Source organism: Sylvia atricapilla, chromosome 18 (genome assembly GCF_009819655.1).
Source record: "Sylvia atricapilla isolate bSylAtr1 chromosome 18, bSylAtr1.pri, whole genome shotgun sequence".
Classification (NCBI taxonomy): domain Eukaryota; kingdom Metazoa; phylum Chordata; class Aves; order Passeriformes; family Sylviidae; genus Sylvia; species Sylvia atricapilla.
The window spans coordinates 10,845,112-10,872,852 of NC_089157.1; the positions used below are offsets into that span (position 1 = coordinate 10,845,112).

The 27,741-nt window shown below is 49.1% G+C and overlaps 2 protein-coding genes across 2 annotated transcripts in view; both read left to right on the top strand.

The window, feature by feature from the left end:
* CACNG4 (calcium voltage-gated channel auxiliary subunit gamma 4) overlaps positions 1–10,444 on the top strand; it is a 43,092-nt gene extending 32,648 nt beyond the window's left edge. Inside the window, 7 exon segments of the mRNA XM_066332384.1 lie at positions 1,381–1,464; positions 8,883–9,023; positions 9,809–9,933; positions 9,936–10,142; positions 10,144–10,197; positions 10,200–10,280; positions 10,282–10,444. Coding sequence (XP_066188481.1) covers positions 1,381–1,464; positions 8,883–9,023; positions 9,809–9,933; positions 9,936–10,142; positions 10,144–10,197; positions 10,200–10,280; positions 10,282–10,353 — 764 coding nt within the window. The 3' untranslated portion in view covers positions 10,354–10,444.
* An 8,131-nt stretch (positions 10,445–18,575) lies between these two features.
* On the top strand, positions 18,576–27,602 carry CACNG1 (calcium voltage-gated channel auxiliary subunit gamma 1). The gene is made up of 4 exons (XM_066332387.1): positions 18,576–18,820; positions 24,195–24,269; positions 26,356–26,493; positions 27,230–27,602. Exons 1-4 carry the CDS (start codon positions 18,580–18,582, stop codon positions 27,454–27,456), a joined length of 681 nt encoding a protein of 226 aa, XP_066188484.1. The 5' UTR covers positions 18,576–18,579; the 3' UTR covers positions 27,457–27,602.
* The last annotated feature ends 139 nt before the right edge of the window (positions 27,603–27,741 follow it).

A 27,741-nucleotide genomic window follows, 5' to 3' on the forward strand; every position in this document is an offset into this window, starting at 1 on the left:
TGACCATCCAATCTCAGAGGCTCTGTGATGCTGGGGGTGATTCAGTCCCATTGTGTGAATTGCCATGAGAATGAGCCCCGGGATCTTTAAAAAATCTGAGTTTTGGGTTGCAGCACAGCACACAGCCCCAGCAGCAGCTGAAGTGCTCTCCCCACCTGGCAGCCAGGACAGGTGTGTCACTTCCAGATGTGACACGAGCCACTTACATCTTGTTCCCAGCCTTTGAAGTGCTGTGCAGAGAAAGGCTGAGCCCTTGCTGCAATTAGAGCTGATACATCATTTACTGGCAGAATTAAATGCGCTGTAGTAGCAAACCTGCGGTTGACACTCACAGGGTGCAATTTAAATCCTCCGGATTAGTAATTCTTTCGAGATCTTTGTAATCATTGGTATAGGTAGTGAAATAAATCCACGTTTATATCCTACAGACTGCAGCTGTGCTTCTGTTAAGGCAGTATTAACTGATTGGGTTTAAAATCCTTCTGCCAGCTCGAGCTGTAAGCAGCTCCTGTGCAGGGATACTCAGCCTGGCTGATGTGTTCCCAAGCAGGAGAGTGCTGCTTAATGAATAATGAAAGCAGCACGGCACAATCACAGCTCAGGGCTCCCTCCTGCAGGAAGCTCTCTGGGGAGAGGTGCCCGTGTAGCTCCTTGTGCCACAGCAACCCAATTGCAGCTCACACTGTGGGATACGGTGACAGACAGTGATAACCGTGACACAAAGTGCTCGTGGACAGCTTTACCTGCATGGACAAAGTGCTGAGGTGTCCGGTGGAGCGAGGGGTTGTCTGGCCAGCTCTGGTGTTGTCCCTCCAGGGCTCAGGAGTCCACACTGTACCCTGACTTTCCTGCCCAGGCTCCCAGTTAGCTAAACTAATACGCCATTAAAAGCTGAGCCAACCTTGAGTGGGACACGCGGGCTCAAACTGCAGCGGCAGGAGATTTATGGACTTGTTTTTGCAGCCTAGAGAGTAATTGAAGAGGCCTCAGACATTCAGCATTTAGCAGCCCTGATAAGGGAAGGCTGCCCTTCACTGGGCTGAGATGGGAAGGGTGATGGCAGTGAGATTGGCTCTGGAGCCCCAGCCATGGAGCAGGGCCGCAGCCTGACAGCCACTCCGGGGACAAAAAGAGGCTTTGCAAACTCAGTACGCTCGTAAGATAAGCACAGCGCTGATAAAGTGAAGTGCTTAGAGATTAAAAAACTCAAGAGAATGATGTAAGTGGCTGAAGGAAAGAGCCCAGGAATCCTGGCTGTCCCTTCCTTCAGCCCAATCTGCCCAAAATTCATTACTTTAGAGTTTCTTGACAGGTTTTAAAAAAAAGCACATTTACCTGGTTCTGTTCCTTACGGGTTCCGTTTGCTTTGTTCCCATTTAGGAATCTACAAAGGACATTGTTTCCGGATCAACCACTTCCCTGAAGACAATGACTACGACCACGACAGCTCAGAGTACCTTCTCCGTAAGTGAACAGCGAGCCCAGCTCACAGAGGTGGCCACAGGGGCTCCCCTGGGCTTCTCTTCTGCAGAGAACAACCCCAGGCTGGCCCAAAGTCACTGCCAGACTGGCCCAAACTGGGCTGCACAGCCCAGTGGTGCCACGTGTCCAGTTCGTGCTGCAGCTGACCCAGCATCACCCTTGGGGACCCCCATTTCACACTGAATCATGGAATGGTTTGTGTTGGAAGGGGACCTTAAAGACCATCTAGTTCCAATGCTCTTGCCATGGGGTTTCAGGGTTTTTTTCCCAAGGGTTTCCTTCAGCCAGGGGAATGATCACAGTTTTGGTGCTTGTGATTGTCTAAACATCAAATGATAAATTTTCAAATGAAAACTACAGCTATCGTGGCCAGATTGATATTTTACAGAGGGAATACTTACAGGGTTAGTGAAACAAAATTCCTTTGAGGAGTGGGTTCCAGCCCATTAGGAAGATTGACCAAATGCTCAAACCCAACCCTTCCTCAAGCCTCAGCCTTTGCAGCTGCTGAGCCACCTCCCCTTGGAGTGAAATTACTGCACTGAAATTTGTGCAGCAGACAGCAAAATCCCAGCAGGAACAGGAGCTGTGGCTTCCCTGCCTGGCCAGCCAGCCACTGCTGCTCCATGAAATCCCCCCCAGAAGGGATTTCACCCACCAACCCGGGGCTGGAAATCAGGGCAGTTGCTTCATCCCCTCCCCATGGCCATTCTCTCAGCTGATGCCAAGTCCTGGAAGCATGAAACCTGCAAAGCTGGAGTTAGAGTCCCCTTCCCCAGAGGACTCCTTGCCTTATTCCTGCTGAAGTAAAGAGCAGAGCAGCCAAGCTGAAAGCAGTGCCCTTTACCAGGGAGAGGAACTGCAGCTCACAAGGTGTGGGGGAATCAGGAGCTGAGAACGACGCTGCTGGCAAGGCAGAGAACTCCTCAATTACAATATTAATTATCTGAAACACCACTTAGCAGCTAGAAGTTGTTGCCCGAAGTGAGCAGAAGGGCAGAGTGGTTCTCTAAGACACGAAGAAAGAAAAAAAAAAAAATCTCTGAAAAGTTTGCCTCGACAGAAAACCCAGATGTTTTTTTTCCTCTTTGCTCTTGTCAATTTAGATCAGTCACAGCACCCGGGTGACACGATTTCAGAGCCCAGGCAAAGGCAGAGTGTGAGCACAGCTGCATTTATCTTTCATACAAAGCCTTGGAACTAATGCTAAAGTGATGCCAAGTCAGCTTTAGGAAACAAACATCATTAGTAAAAGGAAAGAGGAATTAAGTAGCATCTTGATAAAAGCACATTATGCCCTCTTATACGGAGAAAAGTGAGAACTGGGAAAAACAGTCTCCAGCTCCGTGTTAGGCTACGAGACTCTTAAATTGTTTGTAAGTGTGCTTGTGACGGGTGTTCCTAAAAGCTGCTTCCAAAAGTGACTAAGTACAGATCTTAAAAACAAGTTGGTCCCACCCTTATGTCTTCTGCAAGATCAGTCTCCGGTGTCTCCCCCGCAGAGCAGAGCTCACCTCACGGAGTCTGCACGGAGACAAGGCTCCTTGCCTTAACTTTCATAAGAGAACTGCAGTTTCCCATGCACAGAGTTGATTTAGAGATTACTGAAAGGTTACGTGTCAAAATCCAGAGGAGATGAGCTCATACCTATATGTAATAGGGACCAAGTCATTGTCTAAGACAGCAGGATGTTTGCATCCTGTTTCAAAGGGACGTGAGAGCTTCCATCCTGCTTTTGCCCTCTGCAGTCCACTGGCTCCATGTCATTCTCCACTATTTCTGGCCATTCCTTGGCACAGTTTCTCAGAAGGACATGTTTGGGACTCATATTTATTTTCCTGCCTGGCTTAGATCAAAGGCACCCACACTCATGTACTTCATGCTCCTGAAGGAGCAATGTGAGGGGTCTCAGCCTCTTCCACAGTCCCCAGTTTAATCTGGGCTTCAGAGGAATGCAAACACTGTAGAGCTAGCAGGATCGAGTCCAAACCCCATGGAAATCAGTGACAAAGTGATGGATTTGGGGAGACTTTGGTCTAGGGAGTGGGTAGAGGCAGGAGTTTGGATTTTGCCCTTTGGTGTTGAAGCTGCTCCCTGCAAAACCAAGAGAACGTCAGCGCGGTGACAGGCTGACACGTGCAGAGGAGCTCAGACAAGACCCTTCCTATTGAACCTTCCCCGTGGCAACACACGCCCATCTGTGTGTCTAAAAAATTCCCCCGACATGCCTGAGCAGGGCCCCGGCGAGCAGCAGATGTCCCAGTGCCAGCACGGAGAGCCTGCGCTGTCCCCAGGCTGCCACCGCATCCCCGGGGGCAAACCCACCCCACCTTCCCTGCCTCCTGTTCCCTGTCTCCTGCTTCCCTCATCTCCTGCTCCCCTCAACTCCTGCTTCCCTCATCTCCTGCTTCCCTCAACTCCTGCTTCCCTGTCTCCTGCTTCCTTCATCCCTGCTTCCCTCATCTTCTGCTTCTTCATCCCTGTCTCCCTGCCTCCTGTTTCCCTGTCTCCTGTTTCCTTCATCTCCTGTTTCCCTCATCTCCTGCTTCCCTCATCTCCTGTTTCCTTCATCTGCTGCCTCCCTGTCTCCTGCTTCCCTCATCTCCTGCATCCCTCTCTCCTGCTTCCTTCATCCCTGCTTCCCTCATCTCCTGTTTCCCTGTCTCCTGTCTCCCTGTCTCCTGTCTCCCTGTCTCCTGTTTCCCTGGTCTCCTGCTTCCTTCATCCCTGCTTCCTTCATCTCCTGCTTCCCTGTCTCCTGTTTCCCTGCCTCCTGCTTCCCTCAGCTCCTGTCTCCCTGTCCCCTGTCTCCCATCTCCCTGTCCCCTGTCCCCGTCCTCTCCCCCGTTCCTCGGGACACCCATCCCCGATCCACCCCATCCCACCGGGGCTCGGAGCTCCGCTCCTGTCCCTCGCAGAGGGGATCCCATCCTCGCTGTGCCCGGGAATGTCGGGGCTCTGCCGCTCCGAGCGGAGGAAACCCCGCTTCTGGGGCATCTCTACACTCTCCCTGCCCGTCCTCCCTGCATGGCAGAGCTGCCTCTTCCCAGAGCCCCCCTTCCCAAAGCCCCTATTCCCAAAGCCCCTCTTCCCAAAACCCCTCTCCCCAAACCCCTCTTCCCAGAGCCCCTCTCCCCAAACCCCTCTTCCCAAAACCCCTCTCCCCAAAACCCCTCTTCCCAAAACCCCTCTCCCCAAAGCCCCTCTTCCCAAACCCCTCTTCCCAAACCCCTCTTCCCAAAGCCCCCTTCCCAGAGCCCCTCTCCCCAAACCCCTATTCCCAAACCCCTCTTCCCAAAGCCCCCTTCCCAGAGCCCCTCTCCCCAAACCCCTCTTCCCAAACCCCTCTCCCCAAACCCCTCTCCCCAAACCCCTGTTCCCAAACCCTCTCCCCAAACCCCTGTCCCCAAACCCTCTCCCCAAACCCCTCTCCCCAAACCCTCTTCCCAAACCCCTCTCCCCAAACCCCTCTCCCCAAACCCCTGTTCCCAAACCCCTCTCCCCAAACCCCTCTCCCAAACCCCTCTCCCCAAACCCCTTTCTCCCCAAACCCCTCTTCCCAAACCCCTCTTCCCAAACCCCTCTCCCCAAACCCCTCTCCCCAAACCCCTCTCCCCAAACCCCTCTTCCCAAACCCCTCTCCCCAAACCCTTGTCCCCAAACCCCTCTTCCCAAACCCCTCTCCCAAACCCCTCTCCCCAAACCCTCTCCCCAAACCCCTCTCCCAAACCCCTCTCCCCAAACCCCTCTTCCCAAACCCCTCTTCCAAACCCCTCTCCCAAAACCCCTCTCTCCCCAAACCCCTCTCCCCAAACCCCTCTCCCCAAACCCCTCTTCCCAAACCCCTCTCCCAAACCCCTCTCCCCAAACCCCTGTTCCCAAACCCCTCTCCCAAACCCTCTCCCAAACCCCTCTTCCCAAACCCCTCTCCCCAAACCCTATTCCCAAACCCCTGTTCCCAAACCCCTCTCCCAAACCCCTCTCCCCAAACCCCTATTCCCAAACCCCTCTCCCCAAACCCCACTCCCCCAAACCCCTCTCCCCAAACCCCTCTCCCAAAAGCCCCTCTCCCCAAACCCCTCTCCCCAAACCCCTGTTCCCAAACCCCTCTTCCCAAACCCCTCTCCCCAAACCCCTGTTCCCAAACCCCTGTTCCCAACCCCTCTCCCCAAACCCCTGTTCCCAAACCCCTGTTCCCAAACCCCTCTCCCCAAAACCCCTCTCCCCAAACCCCTCTCCCCAAACCCCTATTCCCAAACCCCTGTCCCCAAACCCCTGTCCCCAAACCCCTCTCCCCAAACCCCTCTCCCCAAACCCCTCTCCCAAACCCCTCTCCCCAAACCCCTGTTCCCAAACCCCTCTCCCCAAACCCCTCTTCCCAAACCCCTCTCCCCAAACCCCTATTCCCAAACCCCTGTTCCCAAACCCCTCTCCCAAACCCCTCTCCCCAAACCCCTATTCCCAAACCCCTCTCCCCAAACCCCTCTTCCCAAACCCCTCTCCCCAAACCCCTCTCCCCAAAGCCCCTCTCCCCAAACCCCTCTCCCCAAACCCCTGTTCCCAAACCCCTCTTCCCAAACCCCTCTCCCCAAACCCTGTTCCCAAACCCCTGTTCCCAAACCCCTCTCCCCAAACCCCTGTTCCCAAACCCCTGTTCCCAAACCCCTCTCCCCAACCCTCTCCCCAAACCCCTCTCCCCAAACCCCTATTCCCAAACCCCTGTCCCCCAAACCCCTGTCCCCAAACCCCTCTCCCCAAACCCCATCTCCCCAAACCCCTCTCCCCAAAACCCCTGTTCCCAAACCCCTCTCCCCAAACCCCTATTCCCAAACCCTTCTCCCAAACCCCTCTCCCCAAACCCCTGGTTCCCAGCGCCGTTCCCCGGGCTCCCGCAGTCCGGGATGAAGCCCGCGGGAGGAGCAGCGGCGCGGCCCCAGCGCAGGAGTGTCACCGCACACAGCGGTGCCCGGCAGGAGATGCGAACCGACAGCACAGTAAACAGCGGGGGGAGAAAAGCCAGGGAGAAAAGCAAAAACCAGATTGCCCTAATGGTTTCTGATGTGCTGTCATTTATTACCAGTATCAGGAGACATATGTAAATTCTACGCGGTACCTTGTGAGCTTCCTTTGAAATTTCAGGGCTAAAAGGGACGCATTGTAAAGAAAAAAATATACTGTGGGATTTTTTCAGGAAGAGAACACGGTGTGGGTTTGTTTCTCTTCGCTTAATTACCTACTATAGAAAAATTATCACTGGAGATTATTAGTACTAATAGAGCCCCCTATATTTTGTGTGTCTGACAAGTTCCTCCCAATGATATCACTGAAGCATTTTGGGAAAGCTCTTTGATTTAACTGAAATCATTATAATCAGCAGGACCATAAAGTGCAGGATACAACATCCAGACAGAGTGGGCCAGAGGAGATTTTAAGCCTTTAGCCGGGGGAAAAAACACACAGAGATTTGGGGTGCCTTAAAGTCCAGCAGCAGAGACTGACTTGGAATCTTTTCCTGATAACTGACTGAAAAAACCGACTCGAAAGCCCAAGTTAATTCCTACCACACACGTGGGCTACCCCCAGGAGAAGGGAAGAGGCTCTCACCTCCCAGGCTCTGACCAGAGGCTTACCCCACTGACATCGGTCGGATTTGGCAGTTCTGCAGGACGCTGTGTGAATATCAATGGATCCACATTCCCTGGATCCGCCGGGAAAACTGCCCCATCTGCGGAGGACACGTGCAGGCTTTGGGAAAGGATGGACTCTCCTCGCTGTCGCAGATCCATGCAGGCAGAAGATTCCCAGGCAGGCGCCGTGGTTGGTTTTTTGGGATTTATGTGTGCACAACCCTGCGGGGCACAGCAGGCGATGCTGCTGCCCCATCCCTGCCGCAGCTCTGGAGCTCTGCCACCACTTACCAGGAGAATCCTTAGGAAGCCATTCACTGGGTCCTGGACAGCCACGGCCATGGACAGCGAAATGGGCCAGCAGCAGCTGGAACATCTGTCCCGTTTGTCCCGGGGAAGGGGCGCCTCTCTGTGCGTGTCACCCAGGAGGATGCTGTGCAGAGCCCCAGATGACCTTTGGTGCTCTCCATCGCTCAGCCTGCCGTGCCCGTGGCCTCCCACTCTGCTCGGGGGGTTCCTTACCGCTGTGACAGCCGCCTCTGCCCCTCCCTGGCCTTGGGATCCCCCATCCCGGCACCCCTGGGTGCCCTCGCCTTTCCCCAGCTCCGGGTGATCCCATTTTCCACAGCGGTATTCCGCGCCTTATCTCCCCTTCTTCAAAATACAAATCCTCTCTCTCTACAGCAACAAAACTCGGTTCCTCGCTCTGCCTTCGGGAAGCCCTGGCAGCTTTTAGCCCTTTGGTTTTTACAGTACAGACACCTCTCTTCTCATGCTTCTTTATTTTGTTCCTCAGCCCTGTTGTTCCCTCCCTGTCGATTGCTGCTCTGGTCTCGTTGTGGCCCGACTTTGAAAGCTGCCTTGAAGTGGTGTTTTAATATTTTTTGTGGGGGGATTTTATACACTGATGAATGGACTGAAGCATGCAGAATTTTAAATGACTACCTTGCTGTCAGGAAACTAAACACAAACATCCAAGACACACACTTGGTAAAATTCCTCCCTTAGAAATCAGAAAGGTTTCGATGTCCTTAATATCCATAGAGGAAGAAGGGGTTATTAGCTGTGCTTGCTGGCAACATGGGAGCTGCTGACTGCAAGAGCTGGGATTTGCTCCCCTTGTGTGTGCACCAGGGAACAGATCTGTCTGCTCCAGCTGTCCCAAACCTTGGAGGGTTCAGAGCCAGCTCATGAATTTTTCACTGCTGCTCCCTGCGTGATGCTGGGTCTCACTGTCACTTATCTCGTGCCTTGCCAGAAATATTCCTCACAGGGTGGCATCAGAAAGTGGCAATAAGGCTGGACTTCCTGGGAGAAAGCTCCAAAGATTGAAGCCACTCTGTGGAGAGTCAGTGTCACACCGGTCACCTCAATGGCTTCATCGTGCCAAAAACACACCCAGAAATACAGAATCAGTGATAATTCTGGCAAAAAAAAGGAATAAAAATGGTAATAATTAGATATTAGGAAAAATTTCTTCACTGAGAGGGTTGTGAAGCACTGAGCAGGTGTCCCTGAGTATGTTCAAAAATGTGTGGATGTGGCTGGCACTCAAAGACACGGTTCAGTGGAAGCATGGTGGAGGTGCTGCTTTCACTGTTTGGATCTGATGATCTTAAAGGTCTTTTTCAAACCTTTACAATTCCCTGGTTCTATTAAATCATCCTTCTTAACGATTTTTTTGGGAAAAATAGGAGGGGTTTTGAGACTCTAATCTCCACACCTGCACCCCAAGAGGCCCCCAAAACGATTCCTCTGTCTGTCTCCCTGCAGGCATCGTCCGTGCTTCCAGCGTGTTCCCCATCCTAAGCACAATTCTGCTGCTGCTGGGAGGACTCTGTGTGGGAGCAGGAAGGATTTACAACAGCAAAAACAACATTATCCTCAGCGCTGGGATTCTCTTTGTTGCAGCAGGTAGGTTCTGTTTAAATGGAGTTCTTGAGCAGCGCTGCCTCTTTCAGCTGGAAAAGACTCTGGAAAAGCTGAGAATTTGTCTGGAGAAATTTATGCTCTTGAAGCCCCACCATAAATACATTTTAGAAAAGCTTTTGGTCTTCCTGCAGAAGGAAGTGAAATTCAGTAACAAGCGTGTTTTACACTATTTAAAATGTATTAAATGTTAGATGAATCAGCATCTCTTACACCTAGGGGCTTTTTTTTTTTTAATAAGAAGGCAGAAAACATTCACCTCTGATAAGTGAGCCCGTTTTCACACTAGAAACATCCGAGAGAGGCAGCCCCATTGTTAATAGCTCTCCCTGCAGCCTGCATTAAGCATGCTGCATTTAGATGAAAATTCAGCAAGGTGGAAGAGAACTTATCCTGATCAAGGTGAACAGCCGTAGCCCTGAGCTCCAAATGTATTTTTATCATTCTTCTGGATGTTAGAGTCCCACTCACATATTAGTGAGCTCCCACATGCCGCTGTTTTTCCTCTGTGGCAAGGAAGAGATGAGAAAAAGTCCTGCTGAGTATTTTGGGATCCATGTGAGCACACGTGGCCCATATGTTGATCTGTTGGTTGTTTTTTCAGGAATAAATGAATCCTTGAGATAAATGGAAGAATAATAAATGTAATAAAATTTCCTTGTCCCGGTCTAAGAACCATTCAGGTCCAGAAAGTACAGTGGGTTGAATTTTAACCTTCCCAGCCACATAAACACTGATTTTTTTTTGTTTGTTTGTTTCTCTTCCTCTAGGTCTAAGTAATATCATAGGGATCATTGTCTACATATCGAGCAATGCAGGTGACCCAAGTGACAAACGAGATGAGGACAAAAAGAACCATTACAACTATGGTTGGTCCTTTTTATTTTGGAGCCTTGGTCTTTTATTGTGGCCGAAACCATAGGTGTTCTGGCTGTGAACATTTATATTGAGAAGAACAAAGAGCTGAGGTTTAAGACCAAGAGGGAATTCCTTAAGACTTCTTCCAGCTCTCCCTATGCCAGGATGCCAAGCTACAGGTACAGGAGGCGGAGGTCCAGATCCAGCTCCCGATCCACGGAGCCTTCTCCATCCAGGGACATTTCTCCCAGTCGGCATGAAGATAGCGGGCACCATCCCCATGAACGAAATTTCCATGTACAAACCCTTTCCAGGGAGCCTTTGAAGGTCACCACGGCTGCCAGCTACAACGCAGACCAAGAAGCCAGTTTCCTGCAGGTCCACCAACTTCCTCCAGAAGGAATTCAAGGAAGGACTCCACGTCAACATGGTCAACAGGAGGACGACGCCCGTTTGAAGCACCTTCCTTCCCTGTGCTTTTTGAAGAGATGCCCAAGCAGAATGGATCTGTCAGGAGCGATGTTAAAATACCCTCTCACCTCTTTAATTGTGGCATGTGTTGAGGTAGCAAGTGGAGATCCTCTGACATAAAGATATTTACACGCTCGTAGCTTTTTTCGAAGCTATTTGGAGTTTGTTTATTTCCGTTCTTGGTGTCACAAGATGAAGGCAGTTCGTGTTCCTGCACTTTTGTAGTGTGTAGACAAGTCTTGGAGAAACTGCAAAGGACTGGCCACCAGTGTGTTTTAAAGGATTACAGAAAAAATGTTGTACTTTTTTTTTTTTTTTTTTCTAATATTGAGATCCCTTAATACAAACTTCGAATATAATTTATAACCAAGCCCAAGGATGAAAATGAACTACTCATCAAGCGAGCCACTTTCCTTTGACAACGGCACAGGCTTTGCCTCTTTCAAAAAAAAAAAAAAAAAAAAAAAAAATGAAAAAAAAAAAAAAAGAAGAAATATTTTTGAAGGCAACACTTTCTAAAACTGACCTGTGCCACTGAAACCATAGAGCACCCACGTACTGAGCGTTACAGACTCCCTGATGGGGTGGGAAGGGGGTCTCCCATTCCTGGGGTAAGGCACCACAGGCCGAGGAGAGGAGGGTGGGTGTGTCTCAGAACACCTGGAAAGAGAAAAAAAAAAAAAAAAAAAAAAAAAAAAAAAGATTGAAGCAGGTGGGACTTGAGCCTATTGCAAACATCATTTCTTGCCTAACGTTTAGAAAACTTGAATTCTCATTTCGACGAGCCCTAGTGCCTGATCCGGCAAGGTGCTGAGCGCTGTCAGGAGCCCCTGGAGACTCGTGGGGCAGAGCAGAGGCCGCCCCACTCCTGATTTCCTTCCCTGCTTCACAAGTGCAACACTAACAACAGCTTCTGCAAACAGAGATCTCCGAGGAGCAGCCAGGAGCCAACGGGCCAGCGACACTCCCCGCGGCAACGGGAGCGTGAACAGAGCAGATGACAACTTTGTATTTTTTAAAACAGGACAAAAAAAAGGAACAACAACTAAAAAAAAAAAAAAAAAATGAAAAAAGAAAAAAAAAAGAGGAAAAAAAAAGAAAAAGGAGGAAAAAAAAATTAATCACCGTTATGAGATATTTATTAAACTCTTTTTATTATGAATTAAGTGCCGCATGGTGCAAGGTATAGTTGCTTTTAGATGGAAATGGTGGTTCGACCTAATTTAATTTATTTTGTAATGCATCTACTTAACGTGCAGAGAGCCCACAGCAAACTCTATGCACCATGTAAGGAGGGAACTAATTTGTGCCCTTTGCTTCTGTATGTTTCTAAAAGAGTCTGAAATATTTTTTCTTTTTCTTATAAATTCCTGCTTTCAGTTTTACACTTAGGCTTGGATCTCAAAGCTCGAGGGCCTGACTCAAATGTAATTTAATTTAATAGTACTCATGCTGATTTTAGTGACCACTTGACCAAGCCATATGAGAATGAGGTGCCCATTTCCCTCATGTGAATTAGATGCAGTGAGAGAGGAGCATCTAATTCCCGTAGATTCCTTTGAATATCCCCATCCTGTTTGCCCAGAAAATCTTGCTAGAAGAAGATTAGACGAGTGGTGCCAAGAAAAAAAAAAATCCATAATTTGAAATGTTTGGGTCACTGGTAGTGGGAGATCTCAACCGAACTGTTAAAAACCTCTTTAGTCTTAATTTATCCTGTGATGGCCTCAGAGCCAGAGACTCAGCGGTGGTTTGGATCCGAGGTTTTCAGCTACTGAACCAAGTCCTCCAGGGAAATCCTGGAGAAGCTGCCTTAACATCCCAAAAAGGAAGTTGAACCCCCTCTCCCCCCAGAGAAACCCCGCTCAAGCCTCTCTCCTTGCAAGAACCAAGACACAATTCTCAGTTTAAAGCGAGAGTCTTCCCCTGGTCACTGTTAAGCTCTGCCTGGCCCTCAGCCTGGCACAGCCACTTCGTTATTTTGGCAGAGGTGGGTTGGAGCCTTCATCCCTGCTCATTAAGAGTTTCCATTCAGGTTAAAACTCCACTGGGATCCTTTTTTCAAACCTCTGAACTCTGAGAGCTAAAGCGAACGGGGCGATGGGAACGATTTAAAAGTAGAAAATGTTGTGCTACTTTCTGTATCAACACACTATGGAGAGAGATGTTACACAAGCTTTTTAAAAAAAATTCAAACAGAGGCAGAAAAGAAAACTTTTTTACCTACTTTTCGGCTAGGACAAAATAAAAGGGTTCTAAAACTATTAAAGTTCTTGATGAAAGGTTTTTTTTACAAGAATCTTTATGCTTTCAAACAATAAATTATTTCCTACTTTTTGAGACTTCGTAATATTAAAATACTTTGATTAGCTATGATAGAAGTAGAAGTTTGCAATGAAAAAAACAAAAAAAAACCAACCTTCTGTCTCATTAGTGTGTCATACTAAGTGCTAATTAATTTACATCTAATTATAGTCAATGTATTTTTCAAGTGCAATTTCCCGGAACTATTTGTTTCCCACTGTGTTAAAAAAAACTAATAGTTAGAACTAAGTCCTCATCCGTGTTTACTGTAATTAAGAATAAAAACCATTCCCTCTCAAACCAGGAGTTAGATATAGGCTGTTTCCCTAAACTCATGTACCTTGAACTGGAAGTGGACAGTGTGAGGTTTGTTCTTTTTTTTTTGTCGTCGTTCTCCAGTGAATGTGCTTCAAACCACCCATCAGATTCCAGATGAAATCCAAGGTTTTCCTTCAGCCCAGCTCAGACCTGCAGAGGCACGTGTTTTTGGCAGGAATTAAAAGCCTTGCTGAGCGTTTTGGGGTGTTGCTCCTCGCCCAGGGCAGGGCTGGCTCCAGCAGCTCTCCAGGAGTGATGCTCCTGTTTTGGTCCAAGCTGGAGCATCTGCTCCTTCTCCAGCTGGCACCTTCAAGAAATGGAGCTGGAGCAGGGATCATGAGATGCTCATGGGACCCGGACAGGGAACAAAGTCGTGGGGAGATAACAAGGACCAGAGCTTTTGTCCCGTGGGAGAGCAAAGGCTGAAACTGAAAACTCCGCAGTTCAGTTGCAGTGCAGCAAATTGTTCAACCAAAGCCAAAACCAAAAAAAAAAAATCCATTTGACAATTCCAGTTAAAAAAAAAAATAAAAAAAAAAAAACCCAAAACGAACAAACAAAAAATATCCCAGACCTTTCCCATGAAAAACTTTGATTCTGACAAACTGAAAAGTTTGCAGCATTCCTGTCCATGACTGTCTTGCTCCATGGTTGATCCATCTGAACAGAGATTGTGCTCAGACTTTGAAACCACTCAGTGATAGTTTAAAAAAAAAAAAAAATCATCTGTTCTTCCACATCTCTCTGGTTTCCCTGGACAGCACTGAACAAATGAGCCCCATTTCCCAGCAAGGTCTGCAGATACCATAAAACCATACCATTAACAATAATCGGCCTTTTGGTATATAACATGCTGTAGCAGCAGAACAGAAAAAAAAAATAAAAAAATATAAATGCTATTGGATCAGATTTGATTTTCCAAGAAACAAAGTTTCAGGTGTGCCATGAGCTCTCTCTTCCTCGTTTTTCATACACAATAGGAGTAAAAGGAGAAATCACTTCAGCTGCCCAGACATCTAACAATAAACTATTTTCTATTTCCTTTTCTCTCTGTATGGATCACATATCCACAAGGGCTAATATATCATGTCCCTTGAGGCTACATTTCTGTCTGCAGTTCTAAAGTGTTATTTCCACTGTGCTTCAGTTCTACTGGTATAATCACAACCATGTATAATGTACTTAATCCTTACTTTTAAATAAACCATTTAAATGTATTTGGGTTTGCGTGGAGAAAGGTATATAGATTTTTAATTTAATTCTCTGGGCTGAGATTTTTTTGTTTATTTTTTCACCTTTTTCACTGGTTGATTGCAGCTGGCCATGTTATTTTAAAAACATGTTATTTGTTACAGGGAGCCAGCATTTCAGAGGAGATAAAATTATTCCTGTGGTCCCACAGACCACAAAATCTCCAAGATTTGAGATATCTACACGACATTTTCAGTTATTTGGTTGGAAATTAGGAAAAGCCTTCTCGTTTCCAGCTTAAACCTGTCCCACATGAGACACACTGTGGTGTGCCCAGTTTGTGAGGTGGCCAGAGGCCACGGCAAACCACCCTGCAGGAAAAACAACCCTAGTGTGTTCTGAGCTTTCCTCCAGCTTCTGAACTTCTTTATGACCTCACCTGGAGCATCCTCCTGCCCCTGCCCATTCTGCCTGAGGAGGGCTGAGCCCACAGGCTGCAGCTGCACACAGCTGTGACAGAGGGTCACACGTGTGGCTGCTGTCAGGAGCACCAAAGGACGAGGCAGGCAGCAGGAGGTCAGGCAGGAAAGCTTCTACTTTATTTTTTCTGATTCTATAATATATACAATTTTACAGACAGGCCAAAGATTGGCTGCACAGGTCAAAACCTCTTCGACCTCGTTGGTGAACATCACCATCAGTCATCTTTCTCCTCCCAGAGAGGAGAAGTGTGCCAACAAAGATAATTTGCTAAAAACAGACATAGTTTGCTTGAAGCTGCGTGAGAACAAAACGCAAACGGTGAGAAGCAGGCAAAGCTGAGGCAACACAGAGCCTTGCTGGGATCAGCACCACGAGAGCCCAGCAGTGAGGGCCAAAGGAGGGGCAGCACCTTGGTGGTCTCTCCCCGCTCCCAGACAGCCCCAGCTGAACCACACACAGCATTTCCTCTTCAAATGCTGCTTTTAACCTCACCTCCCGGCCCCTCAGCCCCCAGACTGTCTGTGAGGATGAGGAGGGCTCCCTGTCTCTCTGCCCACCTCTCCCAGGCTCCTGAAGAATTGGCACATCTGCAGGGAGGCCGAGGATTCATCCTCCCAAACGCCTCTGACACGAGGCGGTGAAGCCATTGAAAGCTCAGGCCCAAAGCTGCTTCGCTCAGACTGAAATAAATAAAAAGGTTTTTCCCACATTTACCAGCAAGTCCGTGGGGGAATGGTGAGCCCAGGGTCCGTGGCTGTGAACAGGGTCTTTGGGAAAGTGCTGATGTTTGAGGAGGGATGAAGCAGAGACAGGCTTGAAAAGTGGGAGAAGAGGATGCAGCATTTTCCTTGGAGTGAGAGAACCAAGAGACAGGGCAGTGCCGAAACTGGAGGGGAAAGGAGGGTCTGTGCTGGTGTCTGCAATCCAGCTCAGCTCTCAGAGCCAGTGGATCACTTTCCCCACACCACGCCTGGGATATTTTGGGAGCTGGGGGTCAGTCCCAGGGGCAGCAGGGATGGCCAGTGACACACAGCAGGCTGGGGGTCTTCTGAGAAATAAAACAGCCAGCCAAAACACACACGTTTGGCTCTCATGTCCATGATTTCCACCCCAGAATCGGGGAGTTTCAGAGGGCACTCCCAGGTGACATTCCCAGATGTTGGTTTGCAGACCCCATCCCGATCCCAGTGGTCTCACCACACTGGGGCAATGCAGGGGGAGCCCAAATGTTACTGAGGATGCCCTGTCTGAGGAAAGCTCTTTGCTGAACTCCCATCTGAGCTGAGAGCAGAGCAGGTGCTGCCTCCCCGTCTCTGGGTTGTTCTGACCTGGGAAGGGTCTTCTGCAGAGGGTTGTTCTGCAAGCAGGGAACCACAGAGTGAGGGCAATCTGCTTGTGGTAAATGCTGAGGCTGGCCTGAAAGAAATACAGAAGAGTGAAAGTGCTGGGGAGCAGAGCCAAGCCACCACCTCTGCCAGGGAATAAAAACCAGCACAGTAGTTGGGCTTCAGAAGACTCCTCTGGCATTCACTCCAGAAGAGAAACAGAATTGTGTCCCCCACTCACTGCTGCTGAAGTGCAACTAATTGCAGCCCTCCTTGCTTTCCAACAGGTTCTCATTAATAATCTGTTTATATTTCATGTGATGTTGGTTTTTAAATGTGAATATTTCCCAGCTGACACAGGGAGGCTGCAGGAACCAGTCACAGAGGATTGGGTATCATGGTCTTCTGGATGTGCAGAAAACTTCCAGGGTTTGCTTTAGTCCTGTGCTCCTCCAGAAATCTGTTTTGTCTCTGCATTTGCCAAATGCCCAGAAATAACCCACAAAACCCTTTTTTCCTGTGGGCTGGAAGGTCGAGGTCATTTTGGGGGGCTGGAGAGAGTGTTCCACCTCAGCTGCAGCAATGTGAGCTGGGGAAGCCACTGCTGCCCGTGCTGGGGCTCACTGAAGCCTGTCCATGCTCCCAGCACCAAGGAAGGATCAATTATTCCCTTCTGATTCCACTTCAGTTGTTTCCTGGAAATTAGGCAACTCAGAGCCAAACCAAACCCACAGAACTTCTCCAGAATGAAGGATCTAAATGAGAAAGAAAAGTGTGATTCTTGCCAACACTGGGAGAGGCACAAAGACCAACACCAGAGAAAAAAATTAATGAGTTCCCACCCCTGCAGTCCTTGTAGGTTGTAATTAGTCTAAAGCAGGATCATTAGCACTTGGTGCCTCAGCAACCAGAGCCTTGCTTTGTGCCCACATTTGCAAACACACATTCACTTCCCTCTGCTCCACCTGTGGAGTTTGTAGCATCAAGGAATTGAAGTCAAGATGCAGCTCCTGAGATCAGCTGATGCCTAGTGAAATGCAACGAGAGTCTACTTCAAAGGAAAAGGCATTACATCTTTAATGTATTTCTTTTCTGCCTTAATCTGCTGCCTTTAGGCCTTTCTGCTTTCGTGACAACTCTTGGTTCTGGTTTAAATGGAAGCCTGTGATATCTCTGCCAGCCCCAGCACTGTGCCTGTGCTCCCTGGTCCCTGCCTTGCTCCATGTCCCCACTGCCCTCCCTGGGCCCCCTCCCCTCCAATTTTCCCCAGGTACCTTCACTCCTGCCCACAGTCCCCACATCCCAGCAAGGATGGGGCTCCAGGTGCCATCCTGGGTGCCCACAAGTCCCTGTGCTCCACAGGGGTGTCTGTGCCATCCCTGTCACACATCCAGCAGAGCGATGTTAACCCCTCCAAGCCATACTCTAATTACAGTTGTTTTGGACCCGTATTTTTTAACTTGCACTTTATTTTCTCTCCCTTTCCCATGCTCTCCATACACTTTAATTCCCTGCTCCACATCACCCTCATCAACTTGAGCTGACACCTCTGCACCTTTATTTTGACATCAAACTGGGGTGTTAATAAAGCAGGACTGGAGTAGCTCTGACATTATCTTGACACAATGATATTTGCAGCTTTCCACTGGCATTTTTTTAACCATTCTTTTAACATTCAGCGACTGTCACCCTCCTCAGTTTGACATCACAATTGTAATGTCACCTCCACAGTGGCCTCTGCATTGACATTAGCATCAAATTGGCTTTACAATCAGCTGAAATATCAAAGGGAAGGAGAGGCTGGCCCAGCTCCAGCAGTTTGGGCTTAAGGCAAGAGAAGTTCATTTCTGGAGGAAGGAATGGATGTGTTGGGTGGCTGCTGGAGTTACTGCAAGCATCGAGGGGAACCTGGTTGATAGGAAAGCAAACAGGTATTTGAGAGGTACTGCATTAGAGAAAAAAAAAAATAAAATATACAAAACCCCTAAGAACAAAAAAAAGGCAAAACAAAACGAAAGAACCCAACAAAAGCAGAACCCACAAAACCCCTCAGCTACTCAGAACACTTCAGGTTAATTGAAAATTATTATAATAAAAGATTAGAATAAAAATAACTCTAATAAAAAAAAATAAAAATAAACTAGTTGGCTTATTTTATCACTCTCTGCCACAGCTGTGGGCTCTGGAGGCAGGTCCACCTCTGAGCTCCTGTGAGCTGCAGGCTCGGGGTGAGAGGGCTCCAGGGCTATTAAACTGTTTAGGATCAGTCTGAAGTCAGGCCCAGCACTATTATAAACACAGATGTTTTTATAACCTCGCTGAAAAGTTAATCATCTTATTAATGCCTATTTCTGGGCATGCTGCAAGTCAAAGAGATCTCAGCTCTTGCCCGCAGAGCGGCGGCCGCGGCGAGCGCCCGGCCGGGCGTGGGAATCCAAAACAACCCGAAAGCTGAGCTGTGCTCTGGGGGCCTCCTGACACGGCCCAGCAGCTGCCCGAGGCCCAGGGGGTGACATTTCCAGGCGTTCAGATGAGCCAGGACTGCGGGAGCCTTGGCCGTGCTCCTGGCGGCGAGCGGCGGCCGCGGCGAGATGGACGACAGCAAACCCCTGAAGGTGAGGCTGACGTTCTCCGTCATCCTGGTGGGCATCTCGCTGCTCTTCGCCGCCGTGGTGACTGACCACTGGGCAGTGCTCAGCCCCAGCCTGGAGGAGAACACCACCAGCTGCGAGGCCGCTCATTTCGGGCTCTGGAGGCTCTGCACCAAGAGGATTTTCATGCAGGAGCAAGGTCCCAAAGAGAGGAGCTGTGGGCCCATCAGCCTGCCAGGAGGTAGGTGAGCACGGGGGAAAGCACCAGGACTCACAGCTTTGCTTGGGAGGTCACAGGACATGGCGAAGGAAAACAGGCTCCACGTCCCCCACGGCAGAAGGAAAACATCCCTGAATTGGGATGGGGTGCGTGGGGCTCGTTGCCATCCCTCCTGCTGGCGTTGCTTTGCCGCGTTGCCTTGGTCTGTTTGTGACCATATTTGAGTCTCCCGTGCAGCAGCGACAGTGGTGGGGAGAAGGGGAGGAGGATTGGGAATCACAAAGGGAGATGGGGATGGAGGGAATACTGCTGGAGCCCAGCCAAGGGTCCTACAGGCACGTTGATAGCAGCAGGCAAGAGAGAGGATTTACGGGGCCACCAAACCCAGCTGGATGTTTAGGATTTCCAGATCAATACAGTCCCAGAGGAACAGCCCATCCACGGTGGTCCTCTCTGAGCTGTTCCAACAACAGCCCTTCCTCACGGCAGGATGGTTTGTCAACTTCAAGGAAAAAAAAGAGTCATAAACAGAGTTTGAATCAATTTCTCAAGGATTTGGGAGCCTCCTCAGCTCTCAGCAGAGGCACCTGCTCCCACACACGTCTCCACCTCCAGTTCAATCGATGGGGAGGGCAGTGGGCCCAGCGGCTTTCCGGGAAGGCTGCTCCATTCCCATGGTTAAAGGAGCTCATTATGGTTTCGCTGATTGCCAAGTCAGCAACATCCGTGCCGTTTGCACTAATACACTCCCTCTGTGACTGAGCCACGCTGCTTTTTTAGAAGGCTTATAGGGTACTGGATGCTTTCCAGAACAGAAATAACAGGATTGCCTTCGTGTTAGACTCACCGCTTGAAATGAAATATATGTTAACACAGATTTGAAAATTTCCTGTGAAAAAATCTTCCTGCTTGGGCTGACTGTATATTGCCTGTATTACTGCAATTCTTTATCTCTTTGGCCGAATTACGTGTTGTGAAGAGAGGAGCTGAGCCTCAGCGTGTGGATCTGCCTCTAACCAAACTTGGGAGTGTGTCATCCATATGCTTAATGTCTCTCAGGAAGGTACTTACGTGCCCAGAGACGTGCTCCTCGCTGCACGCACAGAGAACCCCCACAAAAGGAGAAACAATAGGAATTGGTGGATAAACAGCAAAACTGCACGACCGTGGGGTAAATATAAAACTCATAAATATCCAGCTGTCTGCACAAAGCAGATTCGCAGGCAGGGCACAGCAAAGCAGACGCTATCTTTGACAGACATCAGCATGTGCCTGCACAGCCCTTGAATCCCATCCCAGCGCCGCATTCCGCCAGGCACAGGAAAACTGGGAATTATGGAGGGGCTGGACTGTCCCCCACGCCAGAGCTGGTTCATCCAGCTTGGAAAGGCGTTTGGGAATTCGGATGACAGCCTTCATCACAATCACCTTCCCAAAAGGGTGGAATTTGTACCTGATTTATAACGTGAATTCCTTCATCGCTGTTTGGGAAGGATCAGGGCAAGGGGAGGGGAGCAGAGCCCCGGAGCTGCTGAGTGAGTGAGGCTGTGGCCACACGGCTCCTGTTACACTGATTTCACACTTCTGGGAAGGGATGTCGGCAGGGAAACACCAGGGCTGTGAAACCTGCAGCAGCCGAGAAAATGTGAATGAACAAACGCGCAGTAAAAGAGCAGATGCAGGCGCTGCTTTTCCTGAAAATCATGAGCTATAACCAGACATTACTGCCAGGACTGGGAAAGAGGCATCAGGATTTATCACTGAATTAATAACCATTTACCAGTCACTCCCTGTGGAGGAAATGGATGGCATGATTAACGTTATTTATTAGGTTTTGAGCTCAGCACAGTGCAGAGTGGGGAGGATGACTTGGCTCGCAGTCCACAAAGCAGGGCTGTGATTTAGGCAGAGCTTTAAAATTTTACAGCACCCATCCGAGGGTGTTGACAAATTGAAAAGGGTTCAGCATCCTGCTGTAACAAACGAAAAGATCAGGGAGATAGTTGTTAAAACCAGGCGAATTCAGATTAATACCGAGACATTTTTAACTGTGGTCGTGGGCACCAGGGCATTTTACCACCAGCTCTAAACGGAGTTCAGCATCACTGCCAGTACCTCCAGTGCTGCTGCTGTTCTGAAAAGTGGCTCCCGTGACCTGGGCAGCAGCAGGGATGTTCAACAGCTTCAGCAGGTCTTTGTAAACACAGGAACCTGAGTGTAGGGACCTGGAGAGGAGAAGTGCTCCAGCAAAGGGGCTGTCAGCAGGGCTGTCTGTCCTGGGTCACAGGAGACTCACCCTGAAGGCAGCTGTGAAATGGGACTGCCTGGAGTTCCCCAAACCTCTGTGTGTGCCAAAGGCCCCGTTGGGCAGGTGAGAGCCCAAGGCCTGGCCCTCTCCATGGCTCAGCCCTCACCTTGACACCTCCTCTAAGGTCCTCTCTCCTGAGCCCATCACAAGTGGAAACCCCACATTAAACCCCGGGATTTTCTAACCATCCACCCTGCCACAAACCCACCCTGCCCTATCCACCTCAGGCTCCAGAGCAAGGTGGGCTCCAGCCCTTCCCCAGCCTGTCACTCCAGTGCTTACAGGGGACAGCTGCCACCCAAAACTCTGCATGGCCCAACACCTCATGGTCTTTCCAGCCTTTCTTTCCCCCAAAAAAAAGTCTCCAAACTGCAGCTCAAGGTTCAGCCACAGTTCAGTGGGATGGCACTTCTGCCTCCAGGAGTGCTGCATCTGAAGGGCAGGGAGCAGGAGGGCTCTGGGGGGCGTCCTGGGGGGCTCAGGACCCTGTGATTAACCACGTCACAGCCCTGAAATTCATTCAGCTACAGAGTCCCTGACTGTCCCCATCAGCACACTGGGGTGACCTGGAGGCAGAGATGAAGAAATTGGGAGAGGAGCAAAGATTGCCACAGTGTTCATCCATTATCAGCCCCAGTGTAAATCCTCTCTGTTATGTAAACCTGCTGTGACATAAATGGACTTTTCTCTTATTCACGATGGCACCAGAGTCATTGCAGTGCCTCATCCTGCTGAATTACAGACTTGTTGAAACAGATATCCCCAGCTCAACAGAGCATGGGAGCCTCTGAAAACCGACAGCAACTCAGCATTTCACCACAACAAATCCAGTTAGATTTTCCCAAAGCTAGCACATTTTCCAAACACAGCAAACCTCTTGTGTGATGGCCTTTGATCACACATCAGAGCTTTTATAAGGGCCACAAGGGACAGAGGCAGCTCCATCCCCTGCAGACAAACCCACCTCTGAAAGGTCCATGAGGGGTTTGGTTTCCCTGCAGTGGACACAGAGCTGTGCTGTGCTCCCACCACGCCAAGCCTGGATGCCTCCACCTTTGTACTGCTTTGGACTCCTCGGAGTTCAAGCTTTTTAAAGAATTAATGAACAGCTAAACCAAACAATCCCAAAATAAAGTGTCCCAGACACAATGCCCAGCCTCAGCCGCCACTGAATTGCTGGTGGAGGCACACAACCATTGCTTTGAGGCTCAAAATTCACAGTTAGGAGTCACAGAGGGCTGAGATCAAATGTGTTTCTTCCAGTAATTTGCAAGGATAATAAAGAGCAGGTCAGGAGATGCCAGAGCTAAACATTAACCTCGTCTCCAGCAAGGAGAATCTGCAGATGAAATAAAAGTCAGCTTATAAACTTAAGTAGATAAGAGTGTCTCGAAGGAATCTTCCCCTAACAGGCCCCAAAAACGCTGCTTTGCAATTACCTGTCTCCTGGGAGAGGGAAAAATAAATCCTCCCTGAGTCACTAACTCCAGCAGCCACCATTTACACGACAGAAAAACCAACAGGTGGAAGACAGGGATCTTCTGCCAGAGAAATGAATGCTGTAAGGAAGCACTGAAATGTTCACAGGCAGAAAGCCACAGCAGTCCCCACGTGTCCCTGCACCTGGCCTGGCTCAGGCTTCACCCTGGGCTGGAGCACCTGGCCCATTGTGGATTGTGGAGAGGGTCACAGCTTCTCCCAGCATCTTCTGGAAGCTGGTGTTAGCTCCATTATTTAACAGAAGAGATGCCCCTAAGGGAAGATGCCCCTCTTTTTGTGTTTCAGGCAGCCCTGGCTGTGTGTCCTGGGTCACTGGGAGTCCCCTGGGTGCCCCTGGGTGCCCCTGGGGGCAGAGTGTGTCCCCCCAGCCCAGCTGGGTGCAGTCAGGGCTGGCTCAGCGCGTCCCCACCAGCGCACCCTTCCAGCCAAATTCCTGGCAAGCAACTGCTCTCCCTGCTCCACACCCCTTCAAAGCCTCAATTAAATCAGTTATAAATAGCAAAGAACACCCTCCACCCCGAGCCTGCTGCTGCCAAAGCTCCCAGTCAGCAGGTCCTCAGCAGACCCTCCCCATCCCGCTGGGAGGCTCCTGTGTGTCTGCTGACAGCAGGGACATTGCTCCCCCGGCTCACCCCGGCCAGGATGGGCAGGAAAAGGGAATTGTGGCCATGGAGAGACTCAGCTGACAACCTCCCTCCTCCCCACATCCCCCTGATCCCTGCTGGCTTCTCAACCCCACCACAAACACCCCGGACCTGTGCTCATGTGAAGTCCAGACAGAGGAACTCCACAAAGCTCCCTCTGTGTAAATTCTGCTGTCTTAGCAAATTAATTTTATAGGCTGCTCTGATGGGATCAAACTCAGATAAAGCCCAGCATGAGAGCCCCTTTGCCCTTGGCTCCGCCAGCCTTCCCTTCCCTTCCCTGGGCAACTGCTTGGGCTTCAAAAAGCTTTGGTCTTTTTTTTTTTGCTTTGTTCTTGTTTTACTGACGGCCCAAAAAAAAGGAAAAAAAAGCTCTAAGCATCCCTAATTTAGTAACCATGTGCTTGGCTGCACTGCAGCAGCCTCATCTCTGGGACCCCCAAACCTCCTGCGTTCAGCAAAACCTCCCCACTGGCACAGGGGGATCTGTGAGCTGCAGAAGGGAAGAGCCAGGAGGGAAAGGTGGATGAGGACCCTCCATCCTCCCTGTTTGCACTCCAAGGTCACCACAGCCCGATGGGGTGATGCCACTGGGGGTGGGCTGGTGATGGCAGGTCCCACCCCCAGGAAATGCTGCAGCACTGAGAGGCAGAAACGTGTGATGGTCAAAGACAGAATGAGAAAAATCAGCTGTAATTCAGGTTTTAAACAGAAGAGCAATCAGCTCTGAGAGGGATACAAAAGGTTGCAGAGGGGCTGCAGCCTGGTGTCCTCACCTGCTCCCAGGGAAATCAGATCCAACTCCAATTCCTGGGTATCTCCAAGGGTAGGGAGCCTCAAAGCCACTGCAAGTTTGCTACATCAATAAAAGCCTAATTCAGTTTTGCTTCATTTTATCAGAGGCTTCCAAAAGCACAGAATTGGATTTTCTTCTCTCTTTCAGACCACAACTGCTCCTACTTCAAGCACTTCACTCCAGGAGAGACCTCGGAGATATTTGAAGTAACCACCCAGAAAGGTAAAAATTATTCCAAAACAGTATTTTCTTATCGTTGTTTGAAGTGGTGGGCACACGAGAACTAATGGAAAGGGGTCCCCAAAATGAGAGTTCAGCCTTGGTTCTACTGAAAGCAGCAGAATTTCTAACAGGCAATTTCCAATTTCTAAAAATGTGGAAAATGCCCTGGACAAGGTCAAATCCCAGCTTCCTGGGGACAATTATTTTTATATATGATCACACCCATAAACATGATTTTACATAAGTTGTCCCACAAATATATAACAATGTCAATACCCAGGAAAACTGCAAAAAGTCCTTCCAGCATCAAAATGACTTTACAACACTGGCACTATCCGTGACACTCAGCCTTTGCCATTGAAGGGGAAGATATTAATAAAACCTAAATGAATAAATCATACCCCAAGCAGAGTCTTGACCCTGAAAAGAAGTGCAGAGGCTCTCTGAAAACCATTAGGAATTTTATGCTCCATATTGATTTGATATGAAAGTCATGTAAAAAATAGAGCGATCGATGAATGGCAGGAGCAGGGATCCTACAAAGGCATGAACTGTCAGTATTTACAGCAAAACTGCCTTTCATGGACAAATTCCACATTTTTAATAAGTCCAAGTATTTCGAGGGCTCCCCTAAACATGCTCCTCTCTTTCTCATCCTCTCTTTGGGGACAAACTCCTTCACAGTTTGCAACACAACAGATTTACTGTTGAAAATGTGAGCCATTGGATACATTACATGTATTAATCTGCTTTGCTCCTAGTAGAAATTGCAGTTGGTGGGAAACCCTGAAGATAGGTTCCCAAAAAAAAGTAGTTTCCTAAGACAGGAAAGACAGGAATTGTAACTGGATAGAGAAGCATCTGAGACACCTGCTTTTGCTCTCTGATCTGCTATCTGATTCAGCCACCTGATCTTCAAAATGCACCCAATGCCTTCAGGGAAACGCAGAGAAAAATCAGGAATAATTTCTTCTTCAGAAAAAAAAAAAATCAGGAAGAATTTCTTTTCTTCGGGGCAAAAAGAAAATCTTAAGCCCGGCAGAAGATTTTACAATGGAACGAACACTTTCAGGCAATTCCAGCACAGAGAAAAGAGAAACATTTAGAAAATGATAATAAAACAGTGATATGAAAAGCAGTGAGAACAAAGAGTGATCTGCTGTTCCCCTTCGCAGAAATAGCTCATTTGGATGGGAGCTAATTAGTAACAGGCAAAAAAAAAATCTTTCATGATTTTGCCTGGGAGATATTTTTTTTAATGGCTTGAAAGGCAAATATCATCAGGCACTGTGATGTTCATGCATGGCTACATGTGTTAAATATTAAACTCATCTGAAAACGAACATAACATGCAAATGAAGGCCTGAATTACTCAGTTAGCAACTCTTCCCCCTCCATCCAGGCACGGAGCAGTGCTGGGCTGGGGGAAGTGTCCAACACGTGGTTTAGCAAAAACCAGGACTTTTGGGCAGGGTTTGATCCCGTGCCCTGAAGAAGCTGGGTTTTCACAGAGCTGGAAGTCACAGTTGTGAAGGCAAAGGAATAAAAGTTGTGCAAACTCTTCCCCCAGCCTGCTGTGCTCACTCAGGGGCTGGCCCACACAGGACTCAGCTCTCCCTGCACTGGAACAGCCCCTGGCTCTGCAGAAAGCAGGAATAAAAGCAGCAGAGAGCTGTGTATTTACTCTGGGAGCCAAGTGTGGGGTGATGGAAGGAAGGAGAGCATGGAGCCCAGCAAGGCTTTGGTAACAACATCTCCATGCCAAAGCAGCTCCAGGCTGGTGCTCCAGCAGCCTCATCCAGGTGGGCTGGTGAGCAAAGGTGCCCTGGGCTGTCTCAGGAGGTGCTCAGAAAGAATTTCCCCTTCCTGCTCTGATATTATACCCTTCACATTCAAAAGACACATGGTCGATACTTGCCCCCGTTTTCACTGGAGGGAAATAATCCACCAAAGGCACCTCACCCTGGCGTCAGGGGTGCACATATCCCTCAGAGTGAGTTACTGCAACGTCCCCACAGCTGATGGCAGGAGGCTCAAAACGTGCACGCTGTGTCATTTTTGGGTTTTGTTTTTTTCCCTTTGGCAGAGTACAGCATTTCAGCTGCAGCCATTGCCATCTTCAGCGTTGGCTTCGCCATCATCGGGACGATCTGTGTCCTCCTGTCCTTCAGGAAGAAGAGGGATTATCTGCTGAAGCCAGCCTCCATGTTCTACACCTTCGCAGGTACGAGGAGGGCTGCTCACATTTCTGCACTTGGTTCACAGGGAAACACAGAGAAATTGAAGATAGATCCCAAGGGGACAGAGACACTTCCAAAAAAATGCCCTGGAAGCTTTTGGTTCCTGGTCATGGGCTACAGGTCCCTGTGTGGTGTGAGAAGGTCCTGTTCAGCAGCTGGTCTGTGTTTTCTCCAACCCCCTTTTAAAGAATATTCACTCCCTTATTCACTCCTTTCTAGTATATGCACTGTCAGTCCCAGTCTGAGCCAGAGACACACGATATTCCATCTCATTTATTAGGTTTCAAACCAACGAAATGGCTGAGCCAGGCCCAAAATACACAACTGTCTCCCAAACACACGAAGACTGCACTTACACATGAGCCAGGAATACTCTGACATGTCACAATGAGCACAAGCCAAAGGTGCAAATTGTCACCTCAATATAAAATCGTCCTCAGCCTCTGAAAAAATTCCCCGGGGAATGCAATTATTCCTCCCCCACTTTGAATTTCCCATCCAAGCCTGCCTAAAAGATCACACTCAACAAGTCAGAGGCTGACCTCAGTGATGGCAGAGCTCCTGGCAGTTCTGAGCACTGGCTCCTCCAAGCACCGAAGTCGGTGACTCACCTGTGAATCTCACTGCAGCTCCTGTACGCAAAACAACAGATGAGGCGGTTAATTAAGGATGAAAAATTGACAGCTGGTTATTCAACCCACTGCTCCCATCTTCCTTCAGGTCTCTGCATCATCATCTCCGTTGAAGTCATGAGACAATCCGTGAAGAGGATGATTGACAGCAAGGAGACAGCCTGGATCAAGTACAGCTACTCGTGGTCCTTCGCCTGTGCCTGCGCCTCCTTCGTGCTGCTCTTCGTCTGCGGCCTCGCCCTGCTCCTCATCGCGCTGCCCCGCTTCCCCCAGAACCCCTGGGAGAGCTGCATGGATGCAGAGCCAGAGCACTGAGGTGCCCCCACAAAAAACATCCACCAAGTGTTCTGAGAAGATTGGTATTCTTTAAAACGCCCGGGTGTCACTACACAATGTGCTCTCCGTCGTGAGCCATTACTGAACCAAGGCGTGTTCGATTGCAAGTGTTGCTTTCTCTTTTCCTCTCTTTTTCATCTCTTTTTTTTTTTTCTCTCTCTCTTTTTTGATTTTTTTTTTCTTCTTTCTTTTCCTTTTTTAAAGAAAGCAGAAAGACCACTCAGCACCATCACGGCTGTGGGGGAATGGCACTGCTCTGTGCTG